The following is a 24,654-nucleotide window of genomic DNA, read 5'->3' on the forward strand; positions in this document are numbered from 1 at the left end:
ACTGCTTTGAAATATATGTTAGCACTCTCGACTCGTCATATAATTGTGGCTGCTTATTTAAAATGACTGCCATTCAGGGCTCGTTGGTTTATTCGGAAATGTAAAGGAAGGTTAAAAGAGTCGATATGGCAATCAACTGATATGTAGATTGTAAATCAATCGCGTGGATCCAGGACTAAAAACGAGCGAATAACATAGCGTGTATCTTGTGCGATGATAGTCCAGTCCTTCGTCCAAGTACGGCCACAGCCGCGACCCTTCCCCATTGAATGGTACTCTTCATGCGTCCGTCCTTGCCTTCCTGCTTTCACAGCCTAGGCTGCAATGACTCGAGACCTTTAGTGGGGGCCACTTGCGCCGTTACCGCCATTACCTCCACTACTTCCGCTGCCACTATTTCCACTGCTACCGCTGTTGGAGCTCGAAACACCACCAGACGAAGTCAAGGTGGCCGCGTAGCTCGCGCTGTAGCTCGCAGAAGTATCGATACCAATGGTGATCCACGAAAAGAGTCCATCCTCCACAGTATCCCCAAGGAGAACGTACTCGAGCACCGGATCCGAGTCACTGTTCTCAGTCTCGGCTGCCAGGACCCGGTCATTGGCGTTGAGGGTGATAGCCACGGTATTCTCACTGTACGGAGACAGCGCCTCCACCTGGGTAATGAGGTCCTGGTCGTAGAACAGCTGGCCGATATGGGCGATATTACCGCCGGTCAGGGTCCCGTTGGACAGCACGGTCGCGCCAATGTGGGCAATGACATGCACGTGGGTGGCGCGGCCGTTGTAATGGCCGGGGAAAATGGTGGTGAACTGCGCCACCCCGTCCGCGTCGGTGGGCTGCAGGCCGCGCAGCGCAGTGTTGTCCAGATTACTGGCGTCATTACCGTTCCCGTTGCTGCTGTCCTGGACTCCGGAGTAGACGCCGGTGGAGTTGCAGTTCCAGACGTCGAAGTACAGATTCTCGATCGGCTCGCAGGTGTCGATGTCGATGAACTGCGCGTCCATCACGACGGACACCCCGGGCTCGTCGTCGGTCACGTCGGAGCGGATGTACTCGCCCTTGACCCAGAAGGGGCCAACCTCGCCTTCCGGGGACAGAATGCAGGACACATCGTCTGAGAAGAAGACGTCTTCGGACGAGTCGGCGGTTACACCGGTTAGGCTGGAGAGATGAGAGGTGTTGATCACAGTTGTAAGGTCCCGGGCTTTAAGGAAGCCTACTACATGTATTAGGACCATTCGTGGAGAAGAACGGCTGTCTTGCTGTTGCAGTACTTACCCTCGTCTGCGCTTCTCTTGGCTTTCTTGCTTGCGATATCCCGGCGACGAGCAGCCGCGCGAGCCTGCAGCGCACGAAACTCAGCTTTCTCCGCGCACTTGGACAAGCTGTTGCGAGAGTGACGGAGGAAGCTCCTTTTCAGTGCCACATTGGAGCCAATGTCCTCATGGCCGGGATGAGCCACCGCGACGGCGGCCATCCCTAGGACAACGAGCTTTGAGAAAAGGACCATGATTGATGCGAAGGCACAAGAAATGGTAAGTATCAAGCTTCTACTCAGGAGGAGCTGTTGCTGTTGTTGCTAGAGATGATTCTTCTCAAGACCCAGTGAGACATCGCGCGCTTTTATACCTCGTCTTCTCATACTTCTCCTCTTCTCACGGAAGGTCCAGTATCATCGTGCATCGTCGGCATCAGACATCTTCATTGTCTTCTTTCCGCCAACTATGAGTGAAGATGAGTATCGATGGCGCTTTTCCGTACCGGTTTGTAGGCGAGGGACATGATGGTACAAACGTCGTCGTCAGCGTCTTGGCTCGGAAAAGGTAGGGCAGGGTCTAACTCCGGTGGGGCCTTTGGACGCGCGTCCTTTCCTACCACTCACATTGAACCCATTTCCAAGTCGCCAAGCATACTAATATTGCTTCACTCTATTAAAATCAACCATAAGCCCTTTATCCCTCTTGGCGTCGCCAAGAAAATACTATACCCCAGGCCAGGGCGATTAGACTTGCCCTTCTTGGAGCGGAATCGGGCCGTACCCGTGCCAGTCTCTTTGTCCAGCGCTCTGCCAAGACCAGTTTCTCAGGTGCATGAGTCCGATGCAAAGAATCTGTTGGTGAATCGATTGTCTGACAAAGGGTTCAAGCTTGCACAATTGGCTGAATGCATCCTGTTATGCAGACTGCAGGTTGCATGAGAGTCTTGCCTCCCATGGGAAGTAGAGTGAAGGGAAGGGAACGGACTTTAATTATCTTCCGTGTGATGATGAGTTCTGAATGTACGCTATTTCACATATTATACCGCTAGTCAGAGTGAAATGCCGATCGCGGCTGGGGTCTTTGTGTATAATAAGTGATATAGAACACTTTGCTGAGCATATGTGGATCATGATACCGGCAATTGGGCTCACAGCCCGGAGCCGGTCCTGGTGTTCTAGGTGTATCCATCGCATGGGACAAACACTTCTTTCAATACTAAGTAATTCGTGTCCCATTCCAGGTCGGGGACTCCGGGCTACACTTTCATCGCAGGCCTGAATTCCTCCATTACAGCTCACAACGGGCAGGAAGTCATATCGCACATTGAATCCAAACATGCGTATGGGTACGTCGGCATCATTTTGAGAGCAGTAATCTGTATGAAAACTCGGATTCGTACCTTTATCCATTCTTAGAAGTATTTGCCTCTGATACATAGTGCCACTGTGCTTAACGTCCCAGGATTTTTCATGGCAATTGAGAATCTCGATAGTACTATTTCGAACCATAGTTTGAAACCATTTCATTTCCTCAAGCTCCTGTTCCAAATTTCATAACCTGGGGCCGGAACCTGGAGTTTTCCGGCCAGCAATGGAATAACATCCAGAACGAAGCACATTTCTTGCCGGATCACAGCATCGGCTCTCTTAGTTTACCTTACGTGTACCGTAACGTCCACAATTCATGGCATGCATTCACAGACTGTCCTTCATGTCACCAGTGCAACACTCCGGTTCTCCTTTTCCAATATGGGATAGGCGTAGTAGGCGCGCCAATCTCTACACTCCCACCGCGTAAGAGAGATTCATCACGTTTCTAAGCCATTAAAACCGATCGGAAGCTCACAGCGTATTCCGTCGCGGTGAAGAAGCTATAATCAGTCTGGTATGCCGCCCCCCCTTCCCATGACGGTGTCTCGCGTTCTGTTTCTGATCGGACTTTCTCCTTCGAACGCCGAGAAGGTAGTTATGGTATGCGAGGTAACAGACAGGTCTCATCTGCATGATGACAGTTGTATATATGGGTGTATATATCTTATTATGTTGAAAGGTTTTATGCAGACACTCGTATCATGTGTTATTGTCCTTTCACCTGCCCGCTGACTGCGGATGGCTGGGCTGGAAGTGTTGTGTTGAGGTTGGGGTTGGCGAGTTGAAATTCCCTTCGATTTTCTCAGCGTGACACTGCTACCTTGTTCGGATGATATCAGCCTGAATGTAAGCGCCACTAGATGCACGGCCATTGAGTGATAGGGGACTCTGAGTCGAGCTGAATGACCAGTGATGGCGGCTTGCGTGATGGCCCCTGCCCCTTGGGTATATGCTTAGTGGAGGGGAAAGGTGGATTAGAGGGTGATGCAGAACGTAACTATGGTCCTTTCCTGGCATATATATAAGTCTGGAACAATGATAGGGACAGACTGAGAAATTCATGCCCGCGAAGGCTTCGGCTCAGTACACACTTGAGCGGAAACATATTTTGGAGATCATGGACTGCGCAGTACTGTATTTCCAGACTTTCTGTCTTCTACTAAAAATACTTTTCTTACCCACTATGCTACAATACTAGACTTTTTTATGAGTTCTGCTTTCTGCACTATCGAGCTTTTCCGGTGTTCTACATGGCTGACATGAAAGAATCCTATACGCAGCCTGCTTCATCCAGCGATGCGGAACAGAATCGCAGGGGGCGGCCTCGGGATCGGCTTCGGAATGACTCATGGAGGCTCAAGTGAGCTTAGCAACACTTTCGTGGGCGAACGACAAGCACTCCCAGAATCTATAAATAAGCCTCTAAATCCCCGCGATCTCGCCAGAGAAACAGATACAGGTCTAGAGTCGAAATCCAAATCTGCCCCTCAAAATGCCCATCCTCTACAACCCCGAGACGCAAGAGCCGTACCTGCGCCTCCCGGCACCACTCAGCCATATCATCCTCACCCCGCACCGACTGCACCAACTCAAGGAGACCATCGCCGCCAAAGTCCCACTCCTCAATGACCCGCGCATCTACCTCAATCTTACCGGCCCCCCGTACCCCTATCTCCGCGAGCATGAAGAAGAATGGGTCAAATCCAAATGCGCGGCCGCTGAGCCCGTCCTTCGGGCTTTACGCGCCGAATTCGAGACGTCGGTCCAGCAGCAACAGCACTTTGACCTGTGTCCCTTTACGGTCATTCGGGAAGTCATAGAAGAGGACCCACAGACGGGCCATCCAAAACAGGATGTCTTGATTGGGGATATTGAGATCGCGCGGTACATGTTCTACGAGTATCGCCATGACAGTCCGGAGCGAGCTGAGGCGCAGCGTCTGAATAGTGAGTTGCCGCCGGGAGACGAGGGGATTGCGTGGGGGATTGGCTGTAAGTACATCGGATATCTGCATACTGCATTGGTTGTTTGCTTCTGGGGGTTTGTTGTCTAACTATGCTTTCGTTTTCAGACTTCCTGGCACCATCCCACCACGGCCGAGGAATCATGACTCTAGTCCTGCGGACGCTGATCCAGGACTGGGGAGTCCCGCGAATGAACACCAAGCGACTCATGGCGTCGGCGTTTGTCGAAAATGTCGGGAGTCTCCGCGTTTTCGAGAAGAATGATTTCGAGGTGCTCTGCACCTTGGAAGACTGGGCGCCCTACCCGGAGAACAGAGGCGGGGGGTGGAAGTCGCTTACCGTTGTTCAGTGGCGGGGTTTCTGAAAAATTGTCAGTGTGTCTTATTTGTTTCGGTTGTATGGCTTGGAGCGTGCTTCATAACCACTACTAGGCGATAAGTAGTGTTTAGGACATCTTCAAGGTTTCGGAATTTATGTGATCTATCTGGTAGGCTTTAAGTAAGGTTTTACCCAAGCCTGTATGTACAATCAAGTGCGGCGGGAAGAAGATTCAACTACTGTACTGTATGAACAGTTATCAGTTTACCCTATCATATAGAACATGTACAGCGGAAGGTTGTATTTCAGGGAGACATCTCATGCATTCTTGATCTATCTCAACCAGACTATAGAGTTGACACAGATCTCCACATGAATTACCCTCATTGGTACGTTCAGTTCCCCCATAGTAGGTATTTCCATGCTACGGCAGACTCAAAAACACCTCCAGCAACTTAGGAAAGTTCGGTGTTCCGAGTCCCGTCACGGGGTCCCATCTACAAATTTACCGTTAGCATCACCTTGTAAATTGAGCAAAAACGCGATGGCTACATACCCAGGAGCAGTCGAGAATCCATCCGTCCCGCAGCCGGGATTCGTCCCGTTGGTGATATCGTTCAGCGCATCCGCATTGCGATAGAGCACCGGGTTCAGGAATCCCACAGGGCCCTTGCCGGCAGCAATGCGCTTCTCGATGATGCGGTTGATCACCGAAGAGAATATTGGGGTACCTGAACATAGATCAGTTCTATCGTCTTCTAACTGGGTTCCAGGAGGAGGTTGGTAGTGGGCAACATACTAGCACTAGTACCGCCCTCCAGAATGTACTCGCCCGCATTGAACATGGCGATGTTGTCACCGTTGGCGGCGACGTCGGGGTATCCGCGGCCCAGTCGGTTGTAGAGCCCGCCGTTCTTGCCTATGTTGGCTGCGCCCTTGTAGTATGGGTAGGGTGGGTTGTGATTTTTGAAGTATCTGCGTACATTGGGTTAGTTTCGAAGGTAGGGCTGGTAGTTAGATTAGGGCGACTGACTCAGCGACGGCCGCCGCTTGATAGCTTGGGATGGGATAGATATTGCTGAAGCCGCCCCCGGAGGCGTACGCGATGGAGTATGGGTCGCCGATCGGGTCGTAGGCGGCACTCTCACCTTCTGCGACAGTGTACCCTGGGTAAAGCTTTGTCGCACCAACGTTGGTGACCCACGGGCAGCTGTGCTCCTTAGCATGCAATAGCTTAGTGGAAGGTAACCGATACCCACCTGTTGGGGAACGCGGGGCTAAAGATTGTTCCGTTTCCAAGACAGCCATCGTCGGTATAATCGCCTGGCGGGCCCGCGACGCCGTCGTCGCCGGAGGCGATCAGGATAGAAGTACCCTGAAGACCGAGTTTGAGGAACCTAGGATATTAGATTCGTGACTGTCAAGGAGGAGGGGTTTATTCATACTCGTTGCACTGACGCTTCTGATAATACTCCGGAAGATCGTCTTCCTGCAGGCCGTAGGAGATAGAGATAACGTTGGTGGGCTTGTAGGTACCGCACATCAGCTGTCCGGTGTACCCTCCTTGGTTTGTGTCGGGGTAGACGGGGTCAAGGCCCGATGCATCGCCGCATTCGCCGTCCGCACAGTAGGTACAGTAAGACTGAGAGACCTCAGTTAGCGCGATATGCCTTGGGGAGGGAAGGGCACTTACCCCATCAAGCGCATCGAGAAAGGTGTTGAAGAACCCGGAGGTGTAGATCTCTTCACTGGCGTAGTTGTAGTCATCATTCTGGAACAATGTGATTTCCTGGGGGTAAACAATGGGGTATGCCAGCTGAAAGTCCAGATCCGACTCTGCTCCGGCCTCATCAACCGGAACAGGAGCCTCGGCCCCGTCGATAAATGCAGGCTTGGGATGCGTGCCACTGGGAATCCAGCGTGTGAAGTTCTTGAAAAACAAATCCAAATCCTCTTGGGCGTAGTAGTCGCCCTCCTCGAAGATCCCGAGTGAGTTATTGGCGCTCACATCTCTGCTTGCCGCAGGAATCTTGTACAATGCCGCCACGCAAGCAGGGGTAATGGCTTCATCGCAGGTGGCAAGCGAGGAAGGGTTTGGGGTAGTTTTCTTGGCAGGCTGGTACCGCAGAGGCTTTCGGCCGGCCTGTCGCTTTCGTGAAGTCAGTGGCAGGATCACACCGGGCTTGATGTAGTCCACGTGCTGCGTGACAGACTGGGGAAGACGATATCTAACTTTGTCAATACAGATTCCACGTGTAGGAGAGCCAAAGAGGCTTACTGATCGGTAGCAATGGCGGTCGAACCAGTGACCGCGTTCTTGTAATGATAGTACTGGGTGTGGAGGAGAGTCTCTGCCTCCGCAGTCGTCGCGTTGAAAACAATCCAAGCCTTGTTCTTTGTCTGGGAAAGCCGAGAGCTGTCAACCCCGGCTTCGATGAGCCATTGCCTCACAGCAGTGACGGTTTCATTCGAGGGAGCAAAAGCCTCGGCCACTTTCTCTGGCGTCCAGAACTTTCCGTAGTTAGGAGAAACTGAGTCCGATCTGTTGTATCTCGTTAGTTGCGATCGATATACGCTCGGGAAAAGGACCACATACACATCCATCAAGTATTCATACCCGCGGTCGAGGTTGTTTTGAGTCAACCCGATTCGCACAATCACGTTCTCGGTCCCGTTCACACGAGCAGCCTTCTGCCACAGGGTCGAGGCGCTACTGCGCTTTTCATGGACGACATGATCGGATGCTGGGAGGGCCCCCGACAATGCCGCCAAGGACAATGCGACGAAGGAGGACAGAAAAATCATTTTGACTTGCAGCCTGACCGCGGAGATGAAGCAGTGGCAGTCCGATGGGAGCATTTATAATCTCGTCATCTGGGCTCAGTGGGCCGGTCAATCTCCGTTTCCTCCGACGGAGGTGACATCGGTCCTGCGGAAGGGTTCATCTAGCGCCTTGATTGAATATAGCTCAATATGCCGTTTTAGTCACTTGGTGAGGATACGATAAGAACCTTGCCGTGCTGATTCGCCTATCAGGGACATGGCCCGCTTTGAGTGCTGAGACCATCTCCACTTGACCTGCATTAGTGGCCCATCACGCAAGCTTGATTGCGGCAGACAATTCACAAATGCTTAGCATAGGCTCGAGAGCAGTACCGTCGTCTTAGACTGTTGTCAGACGGAGGATTCTTTGCAAACGTAACAAAAGATGAGGGCGCGTTGGGAACTTGGCATGCAATTTTTGGATGAATTGCTTGGTTACACTCACCACAAAATATTATTCTGCGCTCGTGGAAACATATCTGACTAGTCGCTGAGATACCAGGTCATCAAAAGCCTAAGATTTGTTGTATCGGTCTTACTAGACTTGAGTTGCCCGTACCGACGATCCGGTTACCGCGGACTGTACAAACACGAAGGTGAAAAGTAGGGCTATCCGTACACACTCAGCGACAAAGACCACCATACACAACCTCACATCAGATAACCAATTCGAGCTTCAGTGGGAAGATCTCTTGGAAATAAAGAATACAAGGTAGGCGCCATGCAGCCTACCCCGACCAGACAACAAATAAAAGACACGACGGAATTATACAAAGAAGCACAAATACTTTGTTCAGATTTCAACAAGGGGATCATCTCTCCTGTTTATGCTCTGCGTTCTGGGCTCTGCAGGTGTATATAAATGACCCAAATTATCAGGCTGTGACGATTTAGCCAATAGTCGCAACTCGAAAACTGCGCGTAGTCAATCAACTCGACATTCACCAAGATCCCCACCTGGGTCCTCTATCGCACCAAACATATAAGGGCAGTTAACACCCGGAGAGCAAAGTCCGTTTAGAAATGTTGTCACTAGAGGAACGGAGACAGCAGGAGGTGGTCGTAGAATCCGTGCCCTCAGACATGGATGGGTACAGCGATTTGAAATGCGAGATATGTCACGAGCACCAGCATCCGGTTCAGGGCACTTTATTGTGGCGGTGCTCGAGGTGTGGCGAGATGCACCATGACGAATGCGTTGTTTCGCAGCCAGAATCGATGCCATTGGTCTTCCCACCAGATTTGGCTGCACGAAATGCAGAGCCCTTTGGTTTCTGCGCAGCGAGCTCTGTTGCACTGGGCATTGCGGCGAAGAGAACGGGCCCGATGGGGACGATGTGGACGAAGGTCTTGATCTGCCAGAGCAGCATAACCCACCCGTCGCCCCAGAGGTGCAGCGGGGCTACCGGCAAGTTGGTCCTCATGTTCCCATGTGCTATCGACTGGAACCATCTGACGAACACGAACAGTTCATTTGCGAAGTACCCGGCCCGGGAGATGTGCCATGTGACATGCGATTTGGCAGCAAAGTCGAGATTGAGCGGCACCACCAGAGCAGCCACTTCTACCACCAATGCCCACACTGCCCTTCGTGGTACTTTTGGGATACTGGTCTCAGCTACCATCTTAGGACTAGGCATGACAAATGCCCTTCCCAATGCCAGTGGTGTAGGATGTGGCTTCCGACAAGAGCCGCTCGAACGATTCACGAAACCGATACGCACCGGCGTCAGCCCTGTCTTCAGTGTGGTGGAGTATTTAGTGGATCGGATTCGCTCAGATTCCATACCGCCAGATGCCATTGCGACAAAATAGGGGGATAACTTTGCTGCTCTCGTCAAGCAAAAGTTCGAACAGACATAGCGTCAGAAGTAGCCGATTTATTGTACATCTTTCGACTTATGCCCTTACTAGTCAACGTCTATACAATTCGAAACTCTTACAAAAACTTCATGATGGTCACGTGGCTACCTGTATCACAGCTAAATATTTTCTTTGCACTTGGGTGAGGATCGAAAGATCCTCGTAAATGTAACCATTCCGGATGACTTCAAGTCTAACAAGCTCTCCCGGGTCAGTTCCATATGCTTTTAATGTGAGGGGGCACACGATGAGTGCTCGTGTGGGATGCTGGAAGATAACATGAACATAGACATATTAGAAGCCATTTAAAGATAGACAGCGAGATGACCAAAGCGGTGTAGCTAGTTGATTGGTTTCGCTTGCTTTTTCATTGTTCTTTTCCATGTACACTAGTATGAGCAGTCTTCAAAAAAACGTATTACCATCCCATCTACCTTGAATAATTTAGGTCCGGCGTAACGGGATGCAACGTGAATTGCTGAGAAAGTTGTTAAAATCGGGCTGTAGTCTCGATTGGGGAAGCCCTACTGTCTGCCTAGCTTTCACCCACGCTGTCGATAGTCGTCAAACGCGATCCCTTGTCGTCGCCAATTTACGTCAATCACGATTGTCGGCAGCTCAGAATCTATCTTCGGCTGCCCTCGGCACCTTAGGCTTGTCTCTTCGCCTAGAGTACGGCCATATATACTAATTGACCCTAGGTACCAAGATACGCATCAAATTACGCGGTGAATCTGGGACTCTTAGTGTTACAATCTCCGTGACTCTAGTGTCTTATCTTTTATCTTAAACTGTGGGACGAAGTAAGTCAAACATGCGCTCTGCTATGCTATGGGAAACGATGTTTTGTTAGCGAGCTCGGCCGAGACTGGAGAAGCGAGAGCCAGGAGCCATCATCGGCCCTGGATTTAGAGCTTGTTAAAGGGATGGCCTGGGTACTTTCAGAAGGTGGTATGTAGGTCGACATATAAGCACGATTGATCACTATATTGGCAATAGTTCGTTCTATATTGTCTAATATGTATCTCAACTTCTCAGCCTTGCATAGATATAGTGATGGAAAGCATCAGAGGATAAGATGTAGGAGATATACTGTCCAATGAGTCTTCGAAGCTTTCATGAAAGTGGGGAGACTTGGTAGACGGAGAATAGATTCCAATGGGGGAGAAGCTTCTTCACTAGTGCTTAAACTTGTAACCATTAGGGCGATCACGCCAACATGCCCGTGCATCTATTTCAACAATATGACAGTCTAGCCCAGGCAGCTGTACTGTCATTGTGGATGAAACATGGCTGAATTGATGGTCCAATCCGCATACAGCACTGCAGGCAGGCAACAACAGAGGTCAATCGGGCTTGCAGCTTTTATCTGCATCCCTGCGTAAGGCTTACTGCTAAATACCGTTTGGGATTAACTGTTACCATCACTATGTCTTCAACGAGTGACTCCCCGCTGTGACGTATTACCTCGATCGCAGGTTCGAGTCGCCGACCGCTGTGTGCGATAAGCGCCTCACCCAGCTCAACATGCTACTGATGACGCTGGGCAGTCTCGTAATCTTCCTTGCGCCGACGTTGCCGCTCCTCGGTCTGGGGATCATCATTTTAGCTTATGGTCCTCCTTCCTCGTGACCGCTTGTACCCCAGTGGCATCGCTCGTGGAGCCTCGTCGCTGAGCACCGTCTACACCCTGATCGGGGTGGTGAGTTCAGTCGGCATGTTGATAGCGGGCCCTCTTCTCGCGGGCATGTTCCATCTCGGAATGGTGCTGGGCGAGGTCTGGGTGGGTTTGCCCTTCTTGGTTGCTGCCGGGTTCTACGCGCTGGCGCTCGTTGGGGTCTCTGCTGTTAGGATTAGGGCTATTAGAAGGGAATGATTCGGGGACTGAAATTGTGGTTACACACTGTCTACTAGACCCCACAATATCAATCCTGCTCTTCATGTTCAACTACTCGAATTTCCATTTACTCCACCTGTCCAATCTGCGAGACACCATTTGATGCAAAATCCTCCGCAACATCCAGTAATTTGCCATCCGCCATGACGGCAACAGCATCCCTTCCCGGGATGAGTTGCTCCACCAGCCCCCCATCTCTATGCGCCACCACGATAACAGTATGTCCCTCCTGCGTAAACTCCTCGTCGATAATCCGGTGAATCGTCGTCTCCGTCTCCGCATCGAGCGCCGAAGTGACTTCATCCAGCACAACCACGGGTTTGACACCACGTCCCCGCAGCACTTGCGCCTTGATCAGCGCACGGCATAGCGCAAACAGCTGGCACTGTCCGACGGAAAGCTCCGAGAATGACGAGACTTTCCTGTCCAGCACGGGGTGCTCACTGCTGTCTTCCAGGATGTCGATGACAGTTGCGAACGAATCGTCTGCGCCGCGCGTCTCGACAGCGGAAAAATGCTTCCACAGGCCCGCTTTCTCCAATGCAACGGCAAGAATCTCGTCTGATGCGGCGGAGTCGGGGTCGAGGTTGAAGCGCAGCGTCTCGTGGGGAAAGAGGAGAGCGTCCTGCGAGACGGCGATGAAGCCGCGCTGGCGGAGGAGATCGAGTCGCACCTGTTTTATGTTGAGACCGTCGAGCTTGATGCTGCCGGATTGAAGTTCCAGGAGTCGCAGGAGGGTGAGGAGCAATGTGCTCTTTCCGCTGTCATTCAATCATGTACGTCAGCGGGATGCATATTAATGGGGGGAAAAGGGGTGACTTGCCTCCCTGTCCGGCCGCAGACAACGAGCTTCTGGCCGGCGGGAATCCTCAGACTCAGATTCCGGAGCGCAAAAGCGTTGGCCTGCGTACTGACATTGGGTTAATTGGCAACTTTGACGAGTATATTGCGGTAAACACATACTGATACGACGCAGTGACATTGTCGAATTGTATTTCCCCCTTGGAAGGCCACTGGGCTGGCGGATCAAGGCCCCCCGCCTTCCCGCCCTCGGTCGGCGTGAACTCCTCCAGCGTTTTCAACCTCGCGATCGCGCCCAGGGAGGTTTCCAGGTTAGTCCAGTTGACCACAAGACTGAGCAGCGTGGTGTTCGTCACGAGCATTACGTTCAGTGCGATGCCGACCTGCGCGCCGCTCACTTGTCCGCGCAATGCGACTGCCGTAGCCACGACGATCGTGGCTAGGGCAGCAGCCAGCAAGTCCAGGACAAGGTTCAGCCATCGCCGCAGACACAGGAGGAGGTATTCCGGCCGCTGCGCGTGGTCCAGGTGCTGAATGTTATTTTGAATGGCGGCGTTGGACCAGCCGTACGCGCGGATGGTTTCGAGCCCGTCGATCTGTTCCCTGGGTTAGAGAAATGCATCGTCTTTAGAGCGGGGGGTATACGTACTGATTCCAGGAAGCTGGAGAAGACACCCGCCCGTGATTCCAGCTCCAGCAAGCGGAGTTGTCGGGAGGTCCGGAGATAGACTTTCTGTACGAAGTAGACGAGAAGCCCGCACGCTGGTAGGGATACCGCGAGCCATTTGTCGGCGATGCAGAGTAGGGTGATTTGCATCAGGAGTTTGAATATTTCTGCTGGATTGTTAGCTCGGAATATTCTGAAGTCAGAGGCTGGCGGCTTACGAGTCATGACAGTCTGAAAGGCTGTGGGAAGTTGCTTGTCGATGAGCTGGATGTCTTGGCTGAATCTGGTAGGCGTCAACATATATTGATCGATACCCACGGAAGCTAAATCATACCTGTTCAAGGTTGAACCGTTGTCGGTCTTGGAGAAGTAGGACAAAGGTGCGCTGGAAGATGCTTAGTATCGCCTGCTATGTCTCATCTCAAAAAGTGAGAACTGATGCTACTGACTTTGCGACTATATCCAGAAGACGCTGATGCAGCCGTTTCCCAGACTGTGGTGCAATCCGAATCACGAGAATTCTTTTGATTATCAACACTAAAACAGCATCTTCGAAGCAAAGATAGACGTACCCCATCATGACACTAGTCGACATCCACGACATAGTCGACAGAAACAGAAATCCACACAAATAGAATGCGGTATTTCTGCCATTGGACTCGGTCCACAATCTCAACCAGTATTGCGGGATGGTGATGAAGATGCTGTATGATGCGCTCGTGGCAATCAGCAGAGCGAGGTTGATGGCATCGATGAATCTCAGAGAGTATGCTGTGTCCACGTCAGTGATGTACTGCTTTGCGAGGCGTACCCGTACCGTAAAGAGCGGGGTCCCCAGTCTGTCTCGCAAGATCTAACTCCGTCTCAGCCGTGGCTCGCATTTGGGCGCCAAGCTTCTCGAATTTGGCGGTCATAATAGCATTGTTTCGCGTGTTTTGACTGCCTGAAAACTTCTCGATGGATGCAGCTTTGATCTTCAGATTCTCCCAGCGTCCCTGGTCTACGATTCGATGCTCACCGAGAACCACGATGTGATCCGCAGATCGGAAGTATTGAGCTGTCCTGCAGTCAGTAATTGGACTCCTGAAGAAGTTATGGGTAGTGTACCTGAGTTTGAGACAAGAACAGCAGTCGTATTCGATGTCCTGATAAGTCCTTGTGGCCCAAAGATGTTATCAAACACCCTTTGCTCCGTCTCCCCATCAAGGCCGCTGAAGGTGTCGTCTAATAGAAGTAGATCGCATTTGGCAAAAAGTGCGCGTGCAAGGGCCTGGAGAAAAGTTAGCTTAAGCAGTGGGGAGGAGATGCAGCAAGCATACCACTCGTTGTCTCTGTCCACCGGACAGATTAAGTCCGCCACTACCACACATGGTCTGATCTCCATCAGAAAGGGAGTCGAAGTCATGGGTGAGACAGCACATCTCTGTGACCTCATGATACCACTTCTCACTATCTAGAGACTTGAACTCGGTAGCGCCGAAGATTACCTTCCTGATAGTCTCGTTGGGCAGCCACGGCTTCTGCGCACAATAAGCTATCTTCCGTGGGGACACACTGACTGATCCATGAGCAGGGACAAACTCTCCCAGGGTAGCGCGCAGCAGGCTCGTCTTGCCACTCCCAGTTGCACCTGATATGATAACGAATGACCCTTTGGCTATATCGAGGTCTATGTTCTCCAATACCGGTTGCTCATTACCGATGTGTAGCTGAATGATTCGGAGAGCAGAGGCTGCCTGTGCTGTCCCGCCAGTTGCCCCGTTCCTGAACAACATGCCAGGTGTCTCCTCAGCTAATATCGCACGATTAGCAGGTAGGTCTTCGCGGAGTAGATAGGCTTGAATTCTCTCAAAGCCAGCAAATGCAGCCACCGCACGCGGGACAATCGTCATCACCATATTGGCTGGATGCGTGACCATGCTCAGGATGGCCATGGTGGTGAATGCCGTCTCGGTATCCAGGGTGCCCCCGCGAGCGACCGCGATGAGAGCATAGATCACCACGGTGATCGCTGGAGAGAATATCCCGAGCGCATTGGCTGTTGGCCCGTTAGCCTCCTACTCAAGGTCGAAGGGAGATGGAGAAGTGTGCATAACAAACCCGATGCATTGTAGTATACCATCACCCATCTCAGTTTGGAGGCAGTCAGTAGCTCTTCCTCCCGCAGGTCCTGAATGCGATCGGTGAGATTTTGTTGGATCCCAAGCATCTTCACTCCTTTCATCGCACCCAATAGAGAGCTAGTAGCACCTATTCGTTGCTGCGTAGCTGAATTCCAGGCTTTTTGCCGCGGTTGCAGGTTCTTTGCGACGAATCGGCTCATGTGCGAACAGACTAAGCAACTTTTAGCCTCGGGTTCAGAGTAGGTAGCAAAAACATGCGCGCCCACGGTATATGAGAAACAGAGGAAGGGGCCAGATCCAGCCGACCTGGCTGGCCAGAAGCCCTATCCCGATCAGCACCTCGACGACCTGAGCCCAGGTTTCATGGACCATCTCCGCGATGCCATCGAGACTGTCTGCATCGGTGCTCATGAGCGTCGTCGCCTCGCCGTTGTTGTATGTGATGCTGGGCGACTTCAGGGTTTTGTCGTGGATCAGACCCACCAGCGCACTGTTCGTCATGAGCTTCAATCGGTTGATGCGGTGTCGGTATATAGCGGTCGAGAGCTGCATCCAGAGATTAGTTCAAGGGGGTGCGTGAATGGTGGAGGGAGAACTACAGCGAGACCACCATAGATGGCGACCGCAGACACCATGAGTCCAGCGCCACGCCCACTAACAGCGCCGGTATGGCCCGAAGCAACGTATCTGATAGACTCTTTTATCAGGATCGGCTGAGAATAGCGAAAGCCAAGAAGGAACAGTCGCGGAGGAACAGCTGCAAAAAAGGGTCCTTTGAGACATTGGTAGAGAGCCATTGGCAAGGTCCGCTTTGTTTCCGGTTTGACTGGTCTCATTTAGCAAAATGCAAATGATCGCTCAAGGGGAATGGACGCACTGCGCTGAGACCATGTTTCTAGCATCGATTGCCGTGTTTTCGCTGGGCTCATATCTTGGCGCAGTGGTGGTACATCTTCGTGACTGAGAATGCTCTTGTATCCTTGAAGAAGGATGGAATTGATCCATAGAAATAAAGTCCGGCTGATGAGGCTGCAGCCCTCCTCTGGGGATTGGTCTTTGGCCACACCGTCGAAGTCTGAACATCGAGAGGTGCAGAGCTCAATGACGAAAAGCATAATGTGCATCGAACAGCGAGTAAAGAGCATGTGCGAGACAGTGCCGTTCGAGCCGTCTTCGTAGATTATCTTCAGGTAACCGGCGTCGCATATAGTAGCCGCGACCAAGTACACCAAAGCTAGAACGGAGGGTCCATAGCATCGTTGACGCTTCTTGTATAAGAGCAAGCCTAGACTTAACCCAGCAACAATAGACGCGAGGAGTGATATCAGGACTTCAGTCTTATTTTCAATATCCAGGGCCCAGACCTGGATCCAGTAGTAAGATAAAACCACGGACAGGGAAATTGCCAGGATCTAGCGCGTTACCTACATTAATTGCTCAGTTCTGGTGAAAGTGGAAGGTAGTACTGACGGTCTTGAAACGTCCCAGCCAGCATGAAGGATTCTGGGTACCGAATTTATGAAGCTTCCAGAGCCTGAAGGGAACGATCAGGACAAAAAGTGAGGCACAAGTTGTGAATATGATAGGTATGAGCTGCGTGGAGCTTGCAAGCATTGTGGCTAGGGAAGACTGAACGAACAGCCACAAACGAGTTATCATTGGTAGCATCCGAAGCTTGATCAGCTAAGGCACTACGGTACTGTGAGGGGCAGACCCTTGGCATGTTATAGAGCAGATTGGCGGTGTGTGGTGCTGGGGCTCACGCCTTTTTAGCCTTGATTAGTGAATCCCAATCAGCTCTGTGGTTGGGCCGTCCAATCTAGATTAGCACTGCAATTGATAACGAAGAATATTCCATCTGAATATAGCAACGTAACGGTACGGAACCCTCGTCACGGTAGCTTGAGTTCTATTTCAGACTACTCATGCAGCTCGTCGGACCTTCAAGCTTTTCTTGGCAATTCCACTTGTATTTATCTATACTACTAGATCCCCCCTACATGATCATCTCCCAATTTTCACTTATCCTACGGACGCAACAATTCACACCAACAGCTTTGACCGAGCGCATAAGAACAAGAGCCCGGATAGCTGCGCCGTCAGCACTAGCAAACCCCATCCGTTTCCCCGCCCCATTCCGCTATCAGCCCTAAGCCGCCTCAAAAAGCCCCCATGCGGCACCAGAACCGCAGCATCCGGCTCAGCAAATCGACACTCAGCGGCGCATACTTAATATCCGGGGCATCCTTGAGCGCGGCAAGGGTATTGGAGCAATCATACCGCGGCGTCTGTCGGCTGGTCTGGAACCGCGACAGCCCACTGATAACGGGCTCCTGAAGCATCGGGAGGAGCGGGCTCAACAGATTGTCCTGGTCCTCGATCTCCTGAAGCTCGCGGACCCAGTCCCAGTACGGAAGCAAGCGCAGCGAATAGCCTGCGGCGACCAAGATCTCATACGTCCCCTCCATATCCACGGAGACGGCGGGCGAGGGCGGCACCAGGCAGTACGAGCGGCCGAGACTTTTCTTCCTGGCAGCGATGTGCAATGTCGCATCGCAGACGTAGTCCACCGTCACAAACTCCATGCGCTGGTTGGGGAGATGCGGGAACGCCCCGAGGCGGATCGATCCCATGAACAGGCGGGACACGAAGTCATCCGGATTGCCGGCGCCGTGGCGGGTGTCCCCGAGGACGAACCCGGGTCGATAGATCACGGCGGGAAGGCCGCGGTCGCGCGCGCCTCGGACCATCTGCTCGGCGACCCACTGACTGGCTGCGTAGCCGATGTCAAATGCAAGGGACCCAATGTGTGGGAGCAGAGGCTCGTCCTCCAGGAGCGCCCGTGTCCCGTAGATGAGGCCGGTCGCACCCCACGCGTCGAGACTGGACATGTAGTGGAAGGGTTTCCGGCGACCTTGCGCCGCCAGCTCAAGCAGGTTCTTCGTTCCGAGAACGTTGGGCTCGAAATGGGCCGAGTAGGGCTCGCAGTAGTTGACCTTGGCCGCGATGTGGAAGATCGCGCTGGTCCTGTCCGCCAGTTGGGTGTAGTCGCCGGCGGATAACCCAAGCTCCTTCTGCGTGATATCGCCTTCGAGGACGGTCAGCTTGTCGAGGCGATCCGCCACTCGTTCGTGGAACTCATAACGCCTGAGAGTGTTCTCGACGCGCTGCCGGGGGGTCTGGCCGCCCTTCGCGCGCGCAAGGCAGACGACCTCCTGCACCTCCGGCATCTTGAGCAAGCGAGAGAAAAAATGCGCCCCCACGAACCCGGTGACCCCGGTCAGGAAAAGACGGCCTTCCCCTGGAGCAGTCCAGTCTACGACTGAATCCCACTCCCGGGCGGACCAGGTCGGATTGATCTTCAGGTCATCGGCCAGTCGGGCATCAGCGATCCAAGTATCGGCCTCGTCGGGAGCATTGCCGCCTTCGACGAACTCGCCCAGATAAGCGACCAGCTCGTGGAGACGGGAGTTCTCCACCAGCCCTCGCATGGAGATTGTTCGGCCCGTGTGCTCGCGCAGTTTGGCAATCAGGGCCGCTGCCTGCAAGGAAGTGCCCCCCAATCGGAAGAAGTCGTCATCTTGGGCGAAAGACGGTTTGTTGAGCAACGAGGACCATAGGCCCTTGACGATGGCGGTGGTGTCACGGCTGTCCTTACATTCGAACTTCTTGTGCTCGCGCTCCGTCAGATAATTCTGAATCAATGCCTTGCGATCAATCTTCCCATGATCGTTCAAGGGGAACTCCTGGAGGAACACGATATCGCTGGGGATCATATATGCGGGCAGCCTTTCCCTAAGGTATTCGTCGAGCTTTCCGAGGCGTAGAGTATCAGCAATAGCGGGAATGACAAACGCAACGATGAACGCCCCCACGCTCACGCTGCTGCCCGGTACCTGCACGACGACAGCGCCCACGAGCTGACCGCTAGCGAGTAGCATGTGCTGGATCTCTTCAAGCTCCACGCGAAAGCCGCCCTGCTTGACTTGAAAGTCCGTGCGTCCGGCAAATTCGAGAACATCGGCCTCACCTTTTCTCCATTTGGCTCGGTCACCGCTCCAGTAGTACCGCAGGCCGTCTTCGAGCTGCACGAACCGATACTGATTCTCTTCGGGGAGGCCCACGTATCCGCGTGTCAAGCCGGGCCCAGTGAGAAGAATCTCACCGACGACGCCGGGGGCGGTGATGGTACTGAGATCCTCATTCACCAGACGAAGGCGTCCATTGCCGAAAGGTTTTCCGAGGCCGATGTTATCATACTGGAACTCTGACGGGGTGACCAGATGCATCACGGCATGGGTCGTGATCTCAGTAGGACCGTAGGTGTTCCAGAGATGTTTCGGGGGCAGAGACGAGTTTACGACAGCCTTGACTGCTCCGACGTTGGCAATACTTCCGCCGATCAAAAGGTGCTTGACGTTGTGGAAGGTGGTCGGGCAGGCGTGGGCGATGATGCCGAACAAGGTGGCGGTCAGATAGATGACCGAAAGTCTCTTCTCCACGATAAACTCGCGGAAGGTGAAGGGGTCGGTGACCACCATGCGAGGCACGATCACGAGCGTCGCTCCTCCGATGAGGCCGGAGAAGATCTCAAACAGGGAGATGTCGAAGCCGGGATTGTTGATGATGGCGACTTTGTCGGTCGGGTCGAGGATTCCGAGCGGACTCTTGGTTGCCAAATGCAGAATGCTTCGCTCCATGACCTGCACCGGCTTGGGCTTTCCGGTAGATCCAGAGGTGTACAGGATGTGGCTGCGATAGTTGGGGTTTTGGCACTCCACGAATGCGTCTTGAGTGCCATCGACACCGTCGGCGCAGCCAGCACGGTCCGCATCACGGGTCTGCCATTCTTCATTGCGGACTGTGATGGGAAGGACCGTAAATTCACCATCCAGAAGAATGCCTTCCGAGTCCGAAAGAACATATCTTGCACCCACATCTTTGAGAATACTCATGAGGCGCAGCCTGGGCGTACATGTAATCAAGGGAATACATGTCAAGCCAAGGCGTATAAGAGCCAGCTGAGCGACAACGACTTCAACACCGAGATTCGCCAGGATGCAAACTGGCTCTTCATGTTTGAGGTCGTGCTCCTCGAGCATGGAGGTGAGGCTGGCTACCTTCTGCTCGAGCTCCTGATAAGATAGTTTGCGGTCGCCATCTTCGACAGCCATCGCCTGGGGGCGTTTCGCGGCGTGGGATGAAATGATCTTGTCGATAGTGGATTCAAACAAGGACCCCATTTTCGATGTCGGTCTGAAATAAGATCTCAAGCTATTTCGTTCGGTTTTGAGTTCTTCGCTCGGCTTTGGACTTGGAATTCGTAATAACCAATGCGAAAAGGTCCACAGCTTGCACAAAAACTGAGGAACAGGGCCGCTTATACCTTTGCCCTCAGCCTCCAGGTTGGCGGGGTATATACCTTTTCAAGATATGAGATGCTTCTCCTTGGCTCAAAACCTGAAATTCTCTATGTCTGTTTCGATTCAACAGTCTGCCAGTCATGGGATAATTGTGTTACGTGTCACAAGTCTGAATAGCATCATTGTAGCATCGGGTTGACAAGTTCCATGGTTTGCGGCGTGCCATGACGCGGTGCCTGGCCTTCGAGGTCTGATCTGATAACCATCAGGATACGACAACAAACAGAAAATAAGCCAAAGACTTGACTGTAGTGCTTGCAGATGCTTGCAGATATCATCACTCAAGCCACAACATTGAAGGTATCCAGGCTTTTTTGTCATTCACAGATCTAGTGTGTACAGCAAACTTTCATCGTCCTACTGAAATAAAGGGCTATGCCAGGAAGGGCAACACCCGTCGGCAGGCCCTGACTTTGCCGCATTCAGACTTTGGTACAAGGTGGGACACGTGCAGACAATTCCGGATTGTACGGGCATAAGCGTTCACATGTTCTGTTTACTGACTGAATGGCCAGGTTCCATGGTCCGACACCGGGAAGTCGGGATTCTCCAATGCTCCTCCGACGTCACGAGGCTTCCGAAACCCCTGACCCCAGCTGAGCCGTGAACATGAGTCTGTCCTGCGCGATGTTTATGACGAGTTGTTGTGATCTGGGATTGGCGAACGGTTTCTGAGGCGTAGGTTTGCAGTCCAAGCCTGTTTGCAGTTGTTTACCATTGTTTACGCGACAGCTTGCGAGCGCATTTACCTGGACGCGGCGTCATGGGTCGGGCTAATTCAATCCAGCACATATTGATCTCCACGTCTAGAGCATGCGACTGCAGTGGTCGTGATATCATCTTCTACTGGATAAGAAATACCCCGATTGTTTACTACTTGGGTCATGAATCCATCGAGACATGACAACTGAGACTAGCTTGTGATGAGTCCCAACATCCAAGTCGCTGTCTGTCATCGTTGAGACCCACTTGTTGGTAGCAATAGGAAATGCCTTTTGAGCTGATTTGTCGTGGGACATCTTCTTGGTTGAATTGGATTGGCATCATGACTCGACAAGTTATCATACTTCACTCTGACTGAATGTGTCATCTCTGTAGACAAGCGGGCCATCTTCTTCTCATAGATAAAACAAAAAATGGCTGAAGGTAAAAGCTCGGAGAAAACAAAGATGGCTAAAGTGGTGTTATGATAGAGACTCTATCCTCCATGACCAGAGGATATGAGATAGAACAGCTTCTAAAGTCCAAGATTATGAACTGCAAACAACGTTCATTGCATATGACCCAGAGTGAAAGTATCTCACTGGATTTAACCAATCAAGGTATATGATTAGGGAGATAGAACCCTTCAAAAAGAGATACTAAGAGAAATAAGCTCTTAACCGTTGGGCGAAAAGGTATCTGGTGCCCATTGGGGAGAGTGGTAGGGCTAAGTCCTTGGGGGCGATTGACACATTCCGCACCTCGATCAGACTTTGTGAACTGCTTGGGCTTGGAATGGTCGAATCGAAATCCAGGCAGAGCGATGCTCAATGCCTGTGCTGTTCATGTATGATTTGTTCAATAACGTTTGGAGTGTTCCGTTGTTTGCACTATTCGTTCGCCCCCGGAGAAGATCAGACTTCACCAAGGATCGAACTCACGATATACGACTGTGACGGAAATAGCCCTATCCATACAGTCACAAGGTAATCAGATACCTGGTCAGTCGGGTCGCTTTTGGTACTATACCTACAAACTCAAAAGCTAACATATACTTTGTATTGCCTTCATTTTTTATGTGATTCCTCCGCCCATGATCATTCAGAGTAGTCTGGGGCACGCTCAGGTATCCTCTATCAAAGATAACAAGCAGCAAGTACCTAGGCCTGGGTGTTTTTGCCTCCCAGCAGGATCTGAATCAGCAACAAAAAGACGCATCGGGCTATCGCTGCGTAATTCATTAGAATTATTACCATTACATTAAGACATTACATGCCCCGTAACCAGGCCTAATTCACCATCCATCAACAAACCTCAACGCTCGGAGACCATAACCAACAGACCCCCACCTTGCACGCCCAGACCAATACCCCTCATCATCAAATCAACTCATTCCTCGGCGTCCCCATGAGCTCACTCACCGGCCGCAAACTATCCCCCCTCTCCGAGTCAGCCTCCACATCTGCCGCCGGAAGTTCCGCAATCAGTGTCTCCGCCCCGGACAACCGCGACATCCGTGACCCGTCAAACGGGGATTTCGGCTGCTCAGCCATCAACGGAACAGTATGATACAAATGCTGCTGCTGCGGTGGCGGCAATGGTAGCTGTGCAGACGATCCATCCCCGCGCCCTCGTCGCTGCCGACGGCGATACATGAAGATGAACGCCCCGGCCAGTGACAATACCAGAACGCCCAGCGGAACTCCGAGCCCGACTCCCACTTTCTGGGCGGTGGTGAGGCCTTCCTTTGCGATGGCTGTGGGTTTTTCGTTAGAGGTGGATGAGGATGATGTCGCTGATGCTGGTTCTGCGGTTGCAGAGTATGGGTTGGCGGCTGCGGTGGTGGAGGAAAGGGTGTTTGTCGAAGACGTGGAGGTGGCCGAGGAGGTTGCAGTCGCGGTCAAGGAGGATGTGCCACCAAAATTATAGGAGGTCGGTGCGGGGTCGTTGGTGTATCGCGGGTCGACGCCGAAGGGGACGCTAGTCAGGTTGGGGAGGATGAGAGAACCGTCGTCGGTGAGGGAGACAAGCTCGAATGCACAGCCTGATTCTGTGTAGTGGTCTCGGGTGGCGTTCCAGACGTAGCTTTGTGTGTTGGAGACGTTGGCTTTGCATCATCAGTGTCGGCGGTGCTTGTGTCTAGGGTAATAGAGCTGAAGGACCTACATTCTAAGAGGACGGCCGTGGCGCACATCTCATAGAGCGAGATGCGCGGTGAGACCGAGTCCCAGGTGACATTGACCAGGTCTCCGACAATGAATTCGTCCACGTCGGTGGTAGGGAAGGTGAAACCTTCGCCGCGGACGAGACCCTGTTGCGACGTTGTTAGAAGCCATAAGAGTAGCGGGCTGCTCCATGCATGTCCCGGGAGTGCCATCTTGCGTGAGAGGTATCGAGTGCCAGATAACCAGTGGCAGCGGCCAGCAGCGCCGTAGGATCTTTTTAAAGAAGTGGGCTTCCCTCTAGCGTAATTGATCTTGGAGGGTACTCCGCCTCAGCCATTGCACCGTGCTAGCAGCTCGTCTGTTATGGTCGAATAACCGGTTTGCCCACTGTCTACGCCCGCAGCCATGCTAGGCTGTGCTCAATTTAGCCATCGACAGGGATCTCTACAGCTCGCCTGTATTACCTATCTACCATTGGGGGAAGCTATGAGATAGGCAAGGGCTAGTGCTCACTAAGAACATACCCCTGTCGTTGGGCTGGGCCGGGTTTCCCTCCGGCTCAACTAAGAAACTGTCCACCTGGATGATTTTCTCGACGGTTTGGGTGGGATTCTGGGTTAGTTATATGCGGTGTAGTGATGTAGAAAACGGCAAGCTACCGCAGACTGTCATGACTGCTTTTTGGCTGATTTAAAGGGTATATTCTATAGAAATCAGGGTTAGGTGCTGGCCTCGTCCCATGTGGGGTTACAGCCACCGGTCCCGGATTAAGCTAGAGGTAAGAGGCTACTGCAAGCGAGCAGTCCCATGACAACACGATTATAGCTAGAACAGATTTTGCGGCGGGTTGTCCGGTCTGTAACTACTGCTAGTGCATGGAGACTATTGGAACGATCGCACATGGGCAGTGTGGCTAGCTCGTGGTTGTTCAACTAATAAGACAAATTGCTCACACTGGTCCGCACAACCAACGGGACGGGATATTCCATGCCTGAGGCAATAATAGATGGAGAGCAAGAGGGGGAGGGGAAACAAAAAGATGGAGCTGCGGGGAATCGAACCCCGGACCTCTCCCATGCTAAGGGAATATTATACCACTAAACCACAGCCCCAATTGTTGAGACGAGGCTTCCAACTTGGTTTTCTGTTCTTACTGCTACTAGGACTGGCACAATCACCCAAAACACAATAGGAGTGCTTTTGTCACAATGGACGAAAACTGTATATTCTGGGAATTCGTGGAGCCAGATACAGTATACATACAGGGCACTCTACA

At 52.2% G+C, this 24,654-nt stretch overlaps 7 protein-coding genes and 1 non-coding gene across 8 annotated transcripts; 1 reads left to right on the plus strand and 7 right to left on the minus strand.

The window, feature by feature from the left end:
* Positions 1-162: 162 nt before the first annotated feature.
* Positions 163-1,513, minus strand: ASPACDRAFT_1854143 (intradiol ring-cleavage dioxygenase; the record flags this gene model as incomplete). The annotated part of the gene is made up of 2 exons (XM_020197360.1): positions 163-1,219; positions 1,282-1,513. The coding sequence occupies 2 exons, from the start codon at positions 1,511-1,513 to the stop codon at positions 339-341; spliced, it is 1,113 nt and encodes a 370-aa protein (XP_020058486.1). The 3' UTR covers positions 163-338.
* Positions 1,514-4,015: 2,502 nt separating this feature from the next.
* Positions 4,016-5,229, plus strand: ASPACDRAFT_114832 (GNAT family N-acetyltransferase). The gene is made up of 2 exons (XM_020195837.1): positions 4,016-4,623; positions 4,704-5,229. Exons 1-2 carry the CDS (start codon positions 4,125-4,127, stop codon positions 4,958-4,960), a joined length of 756 nt encoding a protein of 251 aa, XP_020058487.1. The 5' UTR covers positions 4,016-4,124; the 3' UTR covers positions 4,961-5,229.
* A 109-nt stretch (positions 5,230-5,338) lies between these two features.
* Positions 5,339-7,719, minus strand: ASPACDRAFT_40968 (S53 family peptidase; the record flags this gene model as incomplete). The annotated part of the gene is made up of 9 exons (XM_020200857.1): positions 5,339-5,411; positions 5,471-5,645; positions 5,714-5,889; positions 5,948-6,124; positions 6,174-6,311; positions 6,360-6,556; positions 6,608-7,142; positions 7,193-7,456; positions 7,511-7,719. 9 exons carry the CDS (start codon positions 7,717-7,719, stop codon positions 5,339-5,341), a joined length of 1,944 nt encoding a protein of 647 aa, XP_020058488.1.
* A 1,157-nt stretch (positions 7,720-8,876) lies between these two features.
* ASPACDRAFT_40969 (uncharacterized protein) lies at positions 8,877-9,539 on the minus strand (the record flags this gene model as incomplete). Its single annotated transcript, XM_020200858.1, has 1 exon — positions 8,877-9,539. One exon carries the CDS (start codon positions 9,537-9,539, stop codon positions 8,877-8,879), a length of 663 nt encoding a protein of 220 aa, XP_020058489.1.
* Positions 9,540-11,564: 2,025 nt separating this feature from the next.
* On the minus strand, positions 11,565-16,233 carry ASPACDRAFT_1879541 (uncharacterized protein; the record flags this gene model as incomplete). Its single annotated transcript, XM_020198168.1, has 15 exons — positions 11,565-12,258; positions 12,321-12,407; positions 12,461-12,894; positions 12,948-13,132; positions 13,184-13,248; positions 13,300-13,350; positions 13,415-13,486; positions 13,538-13,736; positions 13,783-14,022; positions 14,073-14,235; positions 14,285-15,003; positions 15,066-15,299; positions 15,355-15,634; positions 15,688-15,914; positions 15,966-16,233. The coding sequence occupies 15 exons, from the start codon at positions 16,231-16,233 to the stop codon at positions 11,565-11,567; spliced, it is 3,918 nt and encodes a 1,305-aa protein (XP_020058490.1).
* A 1,014-nt stretch (positions 16,234-17,247) lies between these two features.
* On the minus strand, positions 17,248-20,331 carry ASPACDRAFT_58515 (non-ribosomal peptide synthetase; the record flags this gene model as incomplete). The annotated part of the gene is made up of 1 exon (XM_020203359.1): positions 17,248-20,331. One exon carries the CDS (start codon positions 20,329-20,331, stop codon positions 17,248-17,250), a length of 3,084 nt encoding a protein of 1,027 aa, XP_020058491.1.
* Positions 20,332-22,592: 2,261 nt separating this feature from the next.
* Positions 22,593-23,590, minus strand: ASPACDRAFT_58516 (uncharacterized protein; the record flags this gene model as incomplete). Its single annotated transcript, XM_020203360.1, has 2 exons — positions 22,593-23,320; positions 23,380-23,590. The coding sequence occupies 2 exons, from the start codon at positions 23,588-23,590 to the stop codon at positions 22,593-22,595; spliced, it is 939 nt and encodes a 312-aa protein (XP_020058492.1).
* Positions 23,591-24,418: 828 nt separating this feature from the next.
* ASPACDRAFT_t98 lies at positions 24,419-24,490 on the minus strand. The gene has a single exon. It is a non-coding gene; the product is annotated as a tRNA-Ala (tRNA).
* Between the last annotated feature and the right edge of the window lie 164 nt (positions 24,491-24,654).

The sequence above is a fragment of the Aspergillus aculeatus genome (assembly GCF_001890905.1).
Source record: "Aspergillus aculeatus ATCC 16872 unplaced genomic scaffold ASPACscaffold_4, whole genome shotgun sequence".
NCBI classification, from domain to species: Eukaryota; Fungi; Ascomycota; class Eurotiomycetes; order Eurotiales; family Aspergillaceae; genus Aspergillus; species Aspergillus aculeatus.